The following is a 13,822-nucleotide window of genomic DNA, read 5'->3' as shown; positions in this document are numbered from 1 at the left end:
AACTTGGATCATTTCTTTATAGGAACTGGGCAGAGAGGAGGATCCAGGTGTATAGCAATGGCAAAAGCAGAGAAGAACCAGAGGGATGGAAATGGAAGACTAGAGGTGGAAGTCCTTGAATGGGACACTGATACAGAGTCAGATTTCTATGGAGTGCCAAGACAGCCTTGGCTGTAGGTAGCGGGGCAACTCTTGAGGCCATGAACTACTTATGTTCATCTTCAGCTGTTTCAGATCCCCACAGGGAATGACATTTTGGAACCTGATGCCATATTGCTTTTGGTTAAGTGGGAATTTTGCTGCCCCATGTGAAAAACAGGTAAGCAGTAGGCTAGTGTAAGCCTGGTAATGGGACTGAGACTAAGGGTTGGAAGGGAGAGATGTTTCTTAAGGATCAGAACAGAAATTAAGCTAGGACAGGGTAATAAACTTCCAGCTTGTGGGGTTTAATCCGCCTAGAATTTGATGTGTCTGCGGGTGGCATTTGCTGGAGCTCAGTATGCCCATATTGTGCTAGATGATGTGGCATTGCACAAGAATAGCATTAACTGTGCTTCCTTATTAAAAGTGTTTTTCTCTGTCATCTACCTCTCCTCCCTTCACCTTTCTCAGGTTTCCACAATCCCTTCTTGTAAAACCTTTGTCCATCCCTCATATTCATGTTAGGCTTCACTGCCCTGTGAGCCCTGTTCCTATCCTCTAAACAAAGCTCAGTGGCTTTTACTGAAAATGCTTGTTTTTGTGAGTTGTGTGTATGTGTGTGTGTGTGTGTGTGTTTTTCCAGACAGGGTCTCACTCTATCACCCAGGCTGAAGGGCCGTGATATGATCATAGCTCACTGTAGCCTTGAACTTCTGGGCTCAAGGGATCGTCCCACCTCAGCCTCCTGAGTAGCTGGGACTACAGTCACATGCCACTGTGCCTGGCTAATTGTTTTATGTTTTGTAGAGACAGTGTCTCACTATGTTGCCCAGGCTGGTCAGTTGGATTTTTTTTTTTTCTTCAAATGTTGTGGGTTACCCACAAGTAGCATTTTGCATATGGAAATTGTCTTTAGTTCTTGTTTTATATTTCATGTATCTTTTAGGCTGCTTGCATTCACATCTGTCTTGGGCTCAGCATTTCAAATATGTGAAGAAAAAAGTGGTCTTAGATAATCTCACTTAAAAAGATTGTTTTGTAGTAGTATTCACATATTCTACTTTGTTACTGACTGCTGAACACATTTAGTAGAAAATACAAATGAATTGTTTCTAAGCTTGGCTAAATTATTTGCTTGACTGGGAGTTATTTCTCCATCCTCTCTGTCCCCCTAGTAGAGCTGACTTTTAGCACCTTGCATATAAAAACACTTCCTGGCCTTCCATACTTACCAGTGGAGCATTGTAGTGTTTGAAGTTCATTTTGAGTTACCCGTAAAATTACAGTTATAACATAAGGGAAGCAGTTTTCTTTTTTCAATCTAGGTATTTACCACAGAAGTGCTGCTGCTTTTAATTGTTCTATTACTATTCATCAACATTACTTTATAAATATCCTCTCCACTTATATTTTCTAACATAAACACAAATCTCCTTTCACTTTTAGTATTTTCATCCAGTGTTTGTCTATGTTTTTTCCTTTGCTAGCTGGGGGAAGGTTGGTTTCATACTCTCCTACTCCCACTGAGATATGAGATGATTTCTCTACCTTATTGCAGTGGATAATCACAAAGAACCAAGAAGAGTTTAATGATAATGCCCATGTCTCTTTCATAATATGCTGTTATGTAGCTTTTGTTATTATCAAAAAAATTTTTTTTAAATTCACCATTGCCTTGTGTTGATGTTTTTATTAGCATGGAAAGTTATATAAAAGTCCTGCTGGAGGGCAATATATTTGCTATAGGAAATAAGGAAAACCATGATTATATTCAGTACTATTCTAACATTAAATTTCAAAACATTGTTTATAATTTTGTATTATATCAACAAGTATTTTGTTAGTGCTTATATCATGACAGGTATTAAGAATCAATAGAAACTTTTTATGAACTGCAGGGATGTCAGAATATTACAATTTATAAATCTGTAGTCAGTCAGCAGCCAGAATGAAATTCCTGGCTGATATTTAAATACTCTTCTTGGATCCCAGATCTTGAAGCATATTAAGTCTTATATGTGAGGGAGTTTGCATCCTGGTGTAAATTTATCTGTATTATTACATGTTTAAGGTGTATTGGCAAACTGTAGTGATGAGATTCTGAACTAATAGAAATTACGATGGGGGAATTTTGAGTGACCACTTGAAGAATATGAGGGGAGGTGGAAAAACCTTTAATCTTTATTAGTGAATCTTTCTTCATTTTATCCATGAAAATGTCTTGGGAACTTGACAGATTTCTCAGAAAGAAAACAGCACAGCTTTGAAACTGAAAAGGTGAAAAATTTGATTTGCCAAGAGCAATAAAAATGAATGGATAAAGGTTGACAAAAAATTTAGATGCTGATCACTACCTCTAAAGCTATATGGTTGCTGTGAAACAAGAACTGAGTACTAGACAGTCGTGCGGAGGAAGCTGGGCTCCATCTTGGGAAGGAACAACTTTAGTAATGGACAGTGAGGGGGCTTCAGGCAAACCCTGGAGAACTTGAGAAACAGACCAGGGGAGGGGCAGGTATGCCAGGAAGGGTGTCTCAGTCTGTTTGTGCTGTTGTAACAAAATACCATAAGCTAGGTGGCCTATAAACAACAGAAATGTATTTCTCGCAGTTTCAGAAACTGGAAAGTTCAAGATCAAAGGGCTGGTGGATTAGGTGTCTGGAAGGGCTGGCTTTCTCACGGATGGCACCTTCTCACCATGTCCTTCACATTGTGGAAGAGGCGAGGCTGCCATCTGGGGCCTCCTTTATAAGAGCACGAATCCCCTCCCTAAGGGCTCCATTTTCTAATCGCATCTCCTTGAGAGTTAGGATTTCAACATACGAAGCTGGCGGGGAATAAGTAGCACTTAGGCCAGAGCAAGGGACTATAGATGTCACCTCAAATTATTGGTCTAAATCTCAGGAAGTGATTGAGCAGGGGATGACTTGAGAATGAGTGGATAACAGTGGCAGAAATGGCCCAAGAGGAGGTGAAATTCTTACTGAAGAAGGAATGGTGAACCACTGCAGGGCCTGAAGAGTGTTAGGGACAATCTTGAAGTAAAGGCCATGACCTGGAGGCATATGCTGGAAAGAGTTGTCTGGGCCACTAGTTCAGTGAGGAACTGGAAAATTCCACCCATAACTGGTGCTGGTGTCTTTTGTCATCTACCTCACACTAAAGGTTTGAAGAGCTTGGTTAAAGCAACATCTGTGATAAGGCACCCAACCAGAGAGTAGTGCATTCAGTAAATATTTATTTGTTTTAAAGATTAAGGTGAAGAATGGAATTATGGAATGTGTGCTTAAAAAAACTCTGAGCTGAAACTTGTTTATAATTTAATATTAGTTACAGTCTCATATGCAACCAGCCCTTCCTTTTGGATGCTTCTGTTTCCTTTAAGAAACCTACTTTTAGACTAAACATCCACAAGTAGCATCATGGAGACATGGGACATTTACCTTAATTCATTTTAGAGTTTTCTGATGACTAATTTCTTTACTATCCAGTTTTCATCCCTCTCTCTTATTTTTTTGTAGTTTTGTGCAATTAAATAAGAAATGCCTTAGAAATTATTTCAGAGGCAGCAGTACTTTAATAATTGAACAGCTCACCAACATCTGCTATGGCAGTTTGCTTGAACCCAGGGATACTAAAATGAAAAAAAAAAGAAAAAAGAAACGTGGATTCTTGCCCCCAAGAAACACATAATTTAATGGTGGGGACACTCATGAGCAGATCATCAAAGTGCAGGATGTGGTAAGGGATATGGGGAGGCTACAGAAGCAAGGTGATTCCAACCCCAGAGAGAAAGGTACTGAGATATGAAATTGAGTAATGACAGCTGGAAAACAGATCAAACTGGAGAGCCTATGCTCCGAGTGGCGAGGTAGCTACTGGTGTTTTATTTCCAGGTGGCTCTACAGCTGGCCAGAACAAGAAAAAGATAGAGAGTCTTGGAGAAAGAACAGCAGGTCCAGGGTATCAGGTGGATGCAAGTCATGGTGACGGATAATTGAATGAAGTGGATATGCTTTGAACCCATGTTGCAAGATCCTGAGATTTTTATGTCAAAGCCCCACTACAGATACCTTCATCCTTGTCTTGGAAGGTGATTTTGACATTAAGGTCCCAGGTTCCCATTTGGCTACTTGTTGAGTTGTACCTCCGAGTGAGGAGGAAAAACTGCTTCCTGAGAGATTTGGCACGCTCAGGAACAAAGAGGATTTCACTTCTACCTAGAACCAGAGCTCTAAAGCAAGACACCTATGCCTGGCCAGTGGTGGCCTACCATTTTCCCTTTATATGTTCCTTGTGTCTGTATCTAAAAAGGAAGTGATTTTTTGCAACCTGCCTCGGCTGCCTGCTGCCTTTCCCATATTCCTTTCTTTCTAGGCCTTTCCTCCCTTCTTTCTACCAGACCTGGCGGTGGTTACTATATCCCTATTCTTTTAGTGATGTCAAGAAGTAGAGGGAGGCCAGGCTCCGTGACTCACGCCTGTAATCTCAGCACTTTAGGAGGCCGAGGTGGGCGAATCACCTGAAGTCGGGAGTTTGAGACCAGTCTGACCAACATGGAGAAACCCTGTCTCTACTAAAAATACAAAAAAAAAAAAAAAAAAAAAAAAAACCCAGGCGTGGTGGCACATGTGTGTAATCCCAGCTACTTGGGAGACTGAGGCAGGAGAATCACTTGAACCCGGGAGGTGGAGGTTGCGGTGAGCCGAGATTGCGCCATTGCACTCCAGCCTGAACAACAACGGCAGAACTCCGTCTCAAAACAAACAAACAAACAAACAAAAAACAACAAAAAAAGAAAAAGTAGAGTGAAAGTCGCAACGATAAATAACAAAACAAACAAAAAACCCAGCACCTATGAATTGGTTGTGCCATGTATTTCTCTAAAACTGATAAAGCTAAGTTTTTAAAGCTAGCTCTTTTTTTTTTTTTTTTTTTTTTTTTGGGACGGAGTCTCGCTCTGTCGCGCAGGCTGGAGTGCAGTGGCCGGATCTCAGCTCACTGCAAGCTCCGCCTCCCTGGTTCACGCCATTCTCCTGCCTCAGCCTCCCGAGTAGCTGGGACTCCAGGCGCCCGCCACCTCGCCCGGCTAGTTTTTTGTATTTTTTAGTAGAGACGGGGTTTCACTGTGTTAGCCAGGATGGTCTCGATCTCCTGACCTCGTGATCCGCCCACCTCGGCCTCCCAAAGTGCTGGGATTACAGGCTTGAGCCACCGCGCCCGGCCTCAAAGCTAGCTCTTAACAGTGTCATTAATGGGCTTCTTTTCTCAGTTTTGCTTAGGTAATGTGACATAAACAGGATAATCAGGTCATTTGCTTATTGTTTTGCTGAGGTGTTTTTTTTTTTTTTTTTTTTTTTTTTTTTTGTCTTTTCTGCCTGTCAAAAGTGAGGAGTATAAAACAAACCCAAAAGTGGATGAACACTGAAAAACTATAAAGCACTATACAAGATGTTAAGTGACTTTGTTTGTTTTGTTTTGTTTTTTTGAGACAGAGTCTTGCTCTGTCCCCTGGCTAGAGTGCAGTGGCATGATCTTGGCTCACTGCAAGCTCTGCCTCCTGGATTCCAGCGATTCTCCTGCCTCAGCCTCCAGAGTAGCTGGGACTACAGGCGTGCACCACTATGCCCAGCTAATTTTTGTATTTTTAGTAGAGACGAGGTTTCACCGTGTTGGCCAGGCTGGTCTCGATCTCCTGACCTCATGATTCGCCCGCCTCGGACTCCCAAAGTGCTGGGATTGTAGGCATGAGTCACCGCACCGGGCTGCAACTTTTATTTTTAAAGAAAAGGAAAGCTGAAAGAACTAAGTAAATTTTATTTTTTTCCCAAAATGAAAAGGGTAAGATATGCAAAGAGGAAAATAAGTAAGTTTATGTGAAGTTCAGTACATCCTTGAGACTATAGCAATTGAGTCAGATAGAAGAGATTAGATTCTTTCTCTGGGTTCTGATGGTTGCATGGGTATGTGTGTGGGTGAGTGATGTGATATTGCTTTCTAATCAACTTCTTACTGCCTTCAGGCATTATCAGTGTTCTTTCTTCCTGGATGTCAGAGCCACTTCTAATAATTACTGCTTTCAGCTAAACAACAGTAGGCATTCTCTTCGAAGGGGTAAAAATGACTTGGGTCATTCATAGGCTGCAGCTCTTCATAGTCATTCAAATTCAGCATATTTTGATGGACAGGGCCATTACACAATAGTAATAGCTTTGCCATCTCGCCATGGTAGTGATTACAGTAGTTCTTTAATATCACTGCTGAAACGAGAGAGAGAAATCTACACATGAGAAACATGCTTTTTTTTTTCCAACGTAGAGATAATGTGAAGAAACAGTATTAAATTTTAAAATTTCAAAATTTACAAAACAAAGTTTTTAAAAAAACAGATTATATTTGAAGTTATGCCCAGCATGACACTTTTTTTTTTTTTAAATAGAGATGGGTGTCTTACTAGTTGCCCAGGCTGGTCTTGAACTTCTGGGCTCAAGCACTCTTCCCACTTCAGCCTTCCAAAGTGGTGGGATTACAAGTGTGAGCCACTGTGCCTGGCCACAAACCATATTTTAGAAAGGGCATTGAACAGGGACAGTGGCTTACACCTGTAATCCCAACACTTTGGGAGGCTGAGACAGGAGGATTGCCTGAGGCCAGGAGTTCCAAACCAGCCTTGGCAATACAAGGAGACTCTGTCTCTAGAAAAAGTTAGCCATGTGAAGTGGTGTGTGCCTATAGTCCCACCTACTCAGGGAGGCTAAGTTGGGAGGATTGCTTGAGCCCAGGAACTCCAGGCTGTAGCGAGCTATGATTGTGCTACTGCACTTCGGCCTGGGAGACACAGCAAAACCCCATCTCAGAAAACAAAAAAAAAAATTGAAAAATTAAAAAGAAAAAGTGCATTGGAAAATAATTCTCATCCCTTTTAAAAATATATGGTTTGATTTTTAAATGTATTTTTTTCTTGATAAGTGTAATGGTCATTTGAAAGTGCAAATTATAGACTGTCAACAAGATTACTTTTGCCTTGGCTATACGCAATACAAACTCAGAAAGATTGATGCATCTGGGGAAAACAAAGTAAATCCTACCCTTTTTAGTCTGTTTGACATATTAAAGTGACCACTGAAGAAGAAATGAGGGCATTAATCTCGGTTCTGTCACCCCTTTGCTGGGTAAAATTGGGGAATATTTAACCTTCAGGCCTCATTACCTCATCTAGAAAATGATGGGATAGGTTTAAATCTCTGAGGTGCAATAGTATTCTAATGTTTACACTTCAATACATATGGCTTTTTCTAAAATATTCTTAGTCATTATGGTTTATAAGTCATGATCTGAGTAAGAACCCCCACCCCCCGCCTTTTCTTTTTCTACACGTTAAAACAGAACAAAGCCGAAACAAAAATAAACTTTATTCTTTTGTCTTACACTGTATGTATATCCCAACTCAATCACTTCTTGTCCTGCATGGAAATAAAAGTAGAATAGGGAACATGAAAGAAAGTATATCCTTTTTAGAAAGGATCTTGTAAGAAAACAAAACAAAACAGGTGCTAGGATCAGAGGATTTCAAGAAAGCTGACTTTGGGCCACAAAAATGCCTCGAAGGGTCAGAATCAGGAGACAGACTGGGTATAAAGCATCACAGCAGGACTTTTAACAGGGTAGGGAACACAAGGTAGAAATTGGACCAGATAGTTAAATATATGAGCTCAGAAGAAACATCCTACTTACACATAAATCTGCCCTGAGGGAGTTTTTAGCTAGAGGGTAGGGATGACAAAGGCACATTAAGGCACATTTTTCAAATATATGCCAAAAGGGGACACCCAGAGAGAACTTCTGCCCCTTACTCATCATGGACACCAGCAAAAGATTAACAATATTGATAAGGGAGGGGTTTTTTTTAAATGACGTTTTTATTCTTTGTCATTATAGTATAAATTAAATATGGATATATTGGAATAAGTCCCAGTTTGTATGAAAAGATACAGAACTAAACAAAAACAAAGAAATAGGTCCAGTCACTAGGAAAGCAAGTCTGTTTCTCTCAGAGGGCTTTCTGGAGTTTTGCCCACAGAATTGAAATGTGCATTTTCAGACCCATTAGGTGTTGTTTCTGAGAATTCTTAAAACAGTGGTTTTCAAAGTGTGGTCTGGGAACACCAGAGGCTCTCCAGACCCTTTCAGGTGTGTAGCAGAGTAAAACTGTTTTCATAATAACGCTAAGACGTTATTTGCCTCTTTCACTCTCATTCTCTCATGAGAATACAGTGGGGTTTCCCAGAGACGACGTGAACTGTAATATTGTAAAAGATTGAACGCAGAAGCAGATGTAAGAATCCAGATGTCTTCTGTTAAGCTTGATATTAAAGGCAGCTTCAAAAATATAAAACAGAGCTACTCATCTCACTATTTTTATTTGAAAAATGGCCTTTTTAATGTTATCTCTGTGAAGATGTTTATTCTTAAATGAATAGTATTTAAATTTTTTTGTTTCAGTGTTTAGTATTATAAATATCAATAGATATCGCCTACATAAGCAAAAGCTCTTTGAGGGTCTTAGAACAATCTTAAGTGTGTAAAGGAGTCCTGAGACCAAAAAGCTTGAGAATGTTCTAGAGGACATATGATTCCTCTGGATCTTATTAAACAGTGTGAGGGGCAGTTCTATGCAGTTAGCACAAGTTTACCTAGGGGACGTTTTTCATGGTTACCTATGAGGCACTTCAGTAAGAATTTTCACAACAAACAAAGCAAGCAAGGCTACTGTTATTCTTCCCATTTTTTAGATAGGAAAAGTGAGGAGTAGAGAAATTGAGTGATTTACCCAAAGATTGCAGTTAAGTAGAGCTGGAATCATTTGGTACTTAGATTCCTAGTTCCATATGTTTCCATTTCATTTTGCTGACTGAGCTGACTGCATTGATAGCAGAATAAATCATCAATCTTCTAGCTGACCTCAGTATAATCAATGGCAACCTCCACCTCTTTGTAAAGAAAAAATGTCAGACCAGTTTAATATTCGCTATGACAAAATAAATAACAGGCATTATAACTCATACCCTGAACGATATCATTGCCTTTGAAATTCACTGATTAGGTGGAAAATGTATCACCAGAAAATGGGATAGCATATACCTGGGGAAAATACAACAAAACAAAGCCCTCATTTTTGTAAACAGAGCATGCTAGCAAGAGGGAAAAGAAGATTCCGGGAAGGCCCATCAGGGTCTGTAAAGTGAATATTTGCTTGTGATGTGAGTGTCCATGGTAAAAAAGCAAAATGATTATACTCTGGTGTATTGGAAAGAGCGTGACTTGTACAGCAAGCTAGGAAGCAATTCTTTATAGAGCAATGCTGGCAACTTCCTTTAGAGGACAGTGTCTAGTTCTGTCATGATAGTTGGAAAAGGTGAGAAATGCGGGAGCTTCTGAAGCATATCCATGGCATGATTAGCACACAGAATTCTGGAGGGAGAGGGAGGAGGAAGGAACTTGGAATAATTGCTTGCTAGAAAGTCAGGTAGGGGTCACTGGTAGTTGCCTGTGGTATAAACTGCGTGTTTCTTTGATTTCAACACCATGTGTCAGCTTGGATCTTTTGGAAATATAAAATATTTCTGCTCTGTACTTCATTACATCTAGCAGATGTTGCTTTATGTTTTTGAACCTCATTTGCAGAATGAACATGGTATCATATAACATACTCCTAAAAACAGAAAAGAGGAAACCAGTTAACTGGCCTCTTAGCAGAATGGTTTTAAGAGGGTCCAGGCTTTTAGTCACTGCCTGTCTGAAGTACAAAAGTAGAATATATGCTACAAAGAAAAGAAGTAACACAACATGTTCATTGATGTAAACTGAAGGAATGTTCACTTACATTTTTAGACAAATTAAAAAAATACATGGCAGGGTGACCAAGGAGGGTAGTCTATTACTGAATGGCTGCGTCCTTCCCACTCCTCATCCCCTCTTATTTAAAAATGAAAATGTGTTCTTGCAGTATTTACCAGTGATCAAAAAAATATGGAAGAAAGAAAAAGAAAATTCCTCCTTTCCATGACTCAGTATTTTTAGGTTATCACAAAGCTATTCAGCTTCTGAATCTTATTAAAGTCAAAATATTGAGTCAATTCATCAGCACTAAGCTATTCAATTTTTGCTTTATGCATGTTTTGAAAGCAAGGCTTGATATAGATGGTGTATTTATGTAACAATGGTGTTACTCAATGACCTTGCATTTTTCTGCACATGCTATCTTAATGGAAATTTACTGGAAAATTCTTGCCAGAATAAACACATTCCTTCGGGACTGAAAGGCTTAATGTACTTCTAGTTCAACTGCACCTTTTTCCCATGAGCAGATAAACCAAATTATTTGGCATTAGTCATTATACTTCACACAGTTTACAGTACTTATTGTGGTCTCACAGGGGGGTAAGAGTTGAAGGAGACAGAAGTAAGGTGGTCAATTTCACACTATGAGAGAGAAAACAAAAGGATAAAGCATCTGTATATTTGACATGCAATATGAAAAATGAATCTGGCAGGCATCTGTAAATTAACATCAGCTATCCTGGTAAGGCAGAAGTAAGGAATATGAACAATATAGATAAGTTGAGCTGATGAACCAGAAATTTAAAAATATATATTTTTTATTTTTAAGAGAGGGATGACTTTCTCATTTACATGTTAATTTAAGAATCAGGAGTGAAAACTCTAAAAAAAAAATACTGGCTATGTAATGACCATTGGGGCCGGATATGGGGACCCAGGTGGAACACAGAGATGTAAACAGGACGATTGAGGCCAGGGAGGGAGGAAGTACCCCTTGAATTAAGGGATGAAGAAGGCAAACAATGAACAATGGAGACTTAAGGAAAGAGATTCACAAACATGTCTAGACTTAGGCTTGTTGGCCCCTGTCCTAATTCCCACCCATCACCACCCCAAGGTTGCTACTGGGGAGAGATTATAGTGATTGTTTATTCATGCATGCAACCAGCATTAATAAAGTTTGTAATCAAGGCAGGAAGACTCATCTTTAAAGGAATAAAACTGGCGTATCAGCATATTAAAGCTAAGTGCTCAGTTATACTGCATTTATTTGCAGCAATAGGCAATTAAATTAAGTTCCTTGACTTTTTCTAACAAACCAGTTGGAATTAAGCTGCTGGATAGATTTGCCCAGAGTTTAGTGACCCTCTCCCTTATGTACTGTTAAAATCCTACTATTTTAAACAATTTTGGGAAAGGCTAGTTTAAATGTGAATGTTCACACACTATTAAAGAATTTTATTGTAATTTAAAAATTCTTTTCAATATGTACAGTAAGTAAAACCAATCTGGCAAACGAAAAATTACTTCCTGGAAGTCCTTCTTGAGAGAAGTAATCTGAAAATTAAAATAGCAAAACAGTTATTCAACGATTGTCCTCACTCAAATTGTATTCTTTAAAAAAATTTATTGTTGTGTTAGTCCATTCTCATGCTGCTAATAAAGACATACCTGAGACTGGGTAATTTGTAAAGGAAAGAGGTGTAATTGACTCACAGTTCAGCATGGCTGGGGAAGCCTCAGGAAACTTAAATCATGGCAGAAAGGGAAGCAAACACACCCTTCTTCATATGATGGCAACACGGAGAAGTAACAAGCAAAAAGGGGAAAAGTCCCTTATGAAACCATCAGATCTCGTGACAGCTCACTCACTATCACCAGAACAGCATGAAGGTAACTGTCCCCATGATTAAATTACCTCCTGTTGGGTCCCCCCAGGACATGTGGGGCTTATGGTTACTACAATTCAAGATGAGATTTGGGTGGGGACATAGCAAAACCATATCAACTGTAAATAAAGGAAAGGCATCAAAGCTGAAAAATTTCTTCTTTTAAGGAATCAGGCATGGTTTTCTCTGTAAATAATAAAACAAAAACTTATTAAATCTAGGTCTTACAAGCTCCTTTAATTCTATTTTAGAAGTAGGTGAGATGTGAATTATAACAAAAAATACCATTTACTTGAAGTTATACAAATACTCTTATTTATTCAATTTATTCTTCATAGATGATATCAGAGAGAGAAATGTTTGAGGTAATTCCAAGCTATTCAGAGTTGCTAATAAATGAGTTTTTACCACATTTTGGAATTTTTAATACATATAAATCATGGGTCCATTTATAAATAAAGATTAGAAATTGTTTTCTACAGTAGATTATAACAGCAAACTTAAATCATCCTATTTATATTTTGATTTCAAAAATAAAATGGAAATTCAAATACTTCATCGGTTGAAGATATTTACTATATAACAGTTGACTAAGTTTTGTTTATGAATATAAATGATAAACACAAAAATTGTATAAAATTCATTCCCAATTAATAGTCTGTAATTAAGATTTAACATGTTGCTTTTTAAAAACTAACTTTCAGATTTAAATGACTCTTATGCCTGGGTGTGGTGGCTCATGCCTTTAATCTCAGTGCTTTGGGAGGTTGAGGTGCGAGGATCAGTTGAGGATCACTTGAGGCCAGGAGTTTCAGACCAACCTGGGCAACACAGCAAGACCCCATGTCTACCAAAAGAAAAATAGCTGGGCAATATGGTATATGCCTGTAGTAGTAGCTACTCAGGAGACTAAGGTAGGAGGATCATTTGAGCCCAGTAGTTTGGAATTAGAGTGAGCGATGGTCACACTGGTGCACTTGAACCTTGGCAACAGAGCAAGACCTTGTCGCTAAAAAATATATTTGAAAAATGAGTCTTCATTTAATGTAAATGGAAAAATAATTTACCATGTTGCTCTTTGTACTTCACCATACTTTTCTGTGGAGCATGCAACTGTTTATTCTACAAGCATATTATAATCAGTAGCACTCCAGAGTAAACAGTTTCAAAATATATATTCCTTTGGTTTTATTAAGGAGAACTTAAGGAGTTAACAAATTCTCCAGCACATTGCTGTGATACTTTAGAAATTATACTGCTTCCTTTTGTACTAAAATAAACCATGTGTTCTTTTGAATTTGTAGTCGCAGATATGGCCAGTACACTATGAACCAGGAAAGCACCACCACCAGAGTTATGGAGAAGCCTCCATTTGATCGATCAATTTCCCAGGATTCTTTGGATGAACTGTCTATGGAAGACTATTGGATAGAACTAGAAAACATCAAGAAATCTAGTGAAAACAGACAAGAAGATCAAGAGGTGGTTGTCGTCAAAGAACCTGATGGTAATAACTAACTAAATAAGGCTTTTATTGTTTGTATTTGTATTTATAGGAAATGAATGCATAGAAAGGAAGAGAACCAAAAAAAAAAAAAAAAAAAATTAAAGCTAGGACCACCGAAAAAAGATACTGCCTTTCAACTTGAAAATTACTTGTTTGAGGCAGATTTATGGATGCAACTGCCAGATACAAGTGGCATAAGTAAGTTAGCGTAGTCATAGATATGGCTGGAATGTTGTTGGCTAAGCTCACTGTATCATAGCTTTTTAGAGTTAGACTTCATCTTTGAAACTATCTAACCTCTCTTTAAATTTCTTCTGTAATATAATAGCCACATTGTCATTTGGTCTCTAGTGAGTGCAGATGGTGATAGAAAGAGCACTGCTTTGCAGTGATACTGTTTTTCCAGTGGTCAGTCAGCTTGAGTTCCTTTGATCTTTGTTTTATT

At 38.7% G+C, this 13,822-nt stretch overlaps 1 protein-coding gene across 3 annotated transcripts in view; it reads left to right on the top strand.

Annotated features, from left to right (window-relative positions):
- The window catches only part of LOC105465592 (Rho GTPase activating protein 18), a 203,398-nt gene that overhangs the window by 123,233 nt on the left and 66,343 nt on the right, over nt 1-13,822 (top strand). For all 3 annotated transcript variants that reach the window (XM_024787858.2, XM_011714092.3, XM_071096445.1), the window contains one exon: nt 13,175-13,377. In XM_024787858.2, coding sequence (XP_024643626.1) covers nt 13,175-13,377 — 203 coding nt within the window. The remainder of the gene's footprint in view (nt 1-13,174; nt 13,378-13,822) is intronic.

Source organism: Macaca nemestrina, chromosome 5 (assembly GCF_043159975.1).
Source record: "Macaca nemestrina isolate mMacNem1 chromosome 5, mMacNem.hap1, whole genome shotgun sequence".
NCBI lineage: Eukaryota > Metazoa > Chordata > Mammalia > Primates > Cercopithecidae > Macaca > Macaca nemestrina.
This window is presented reverse-complemented; position numbering and strand designations above follow the sequence as displayed.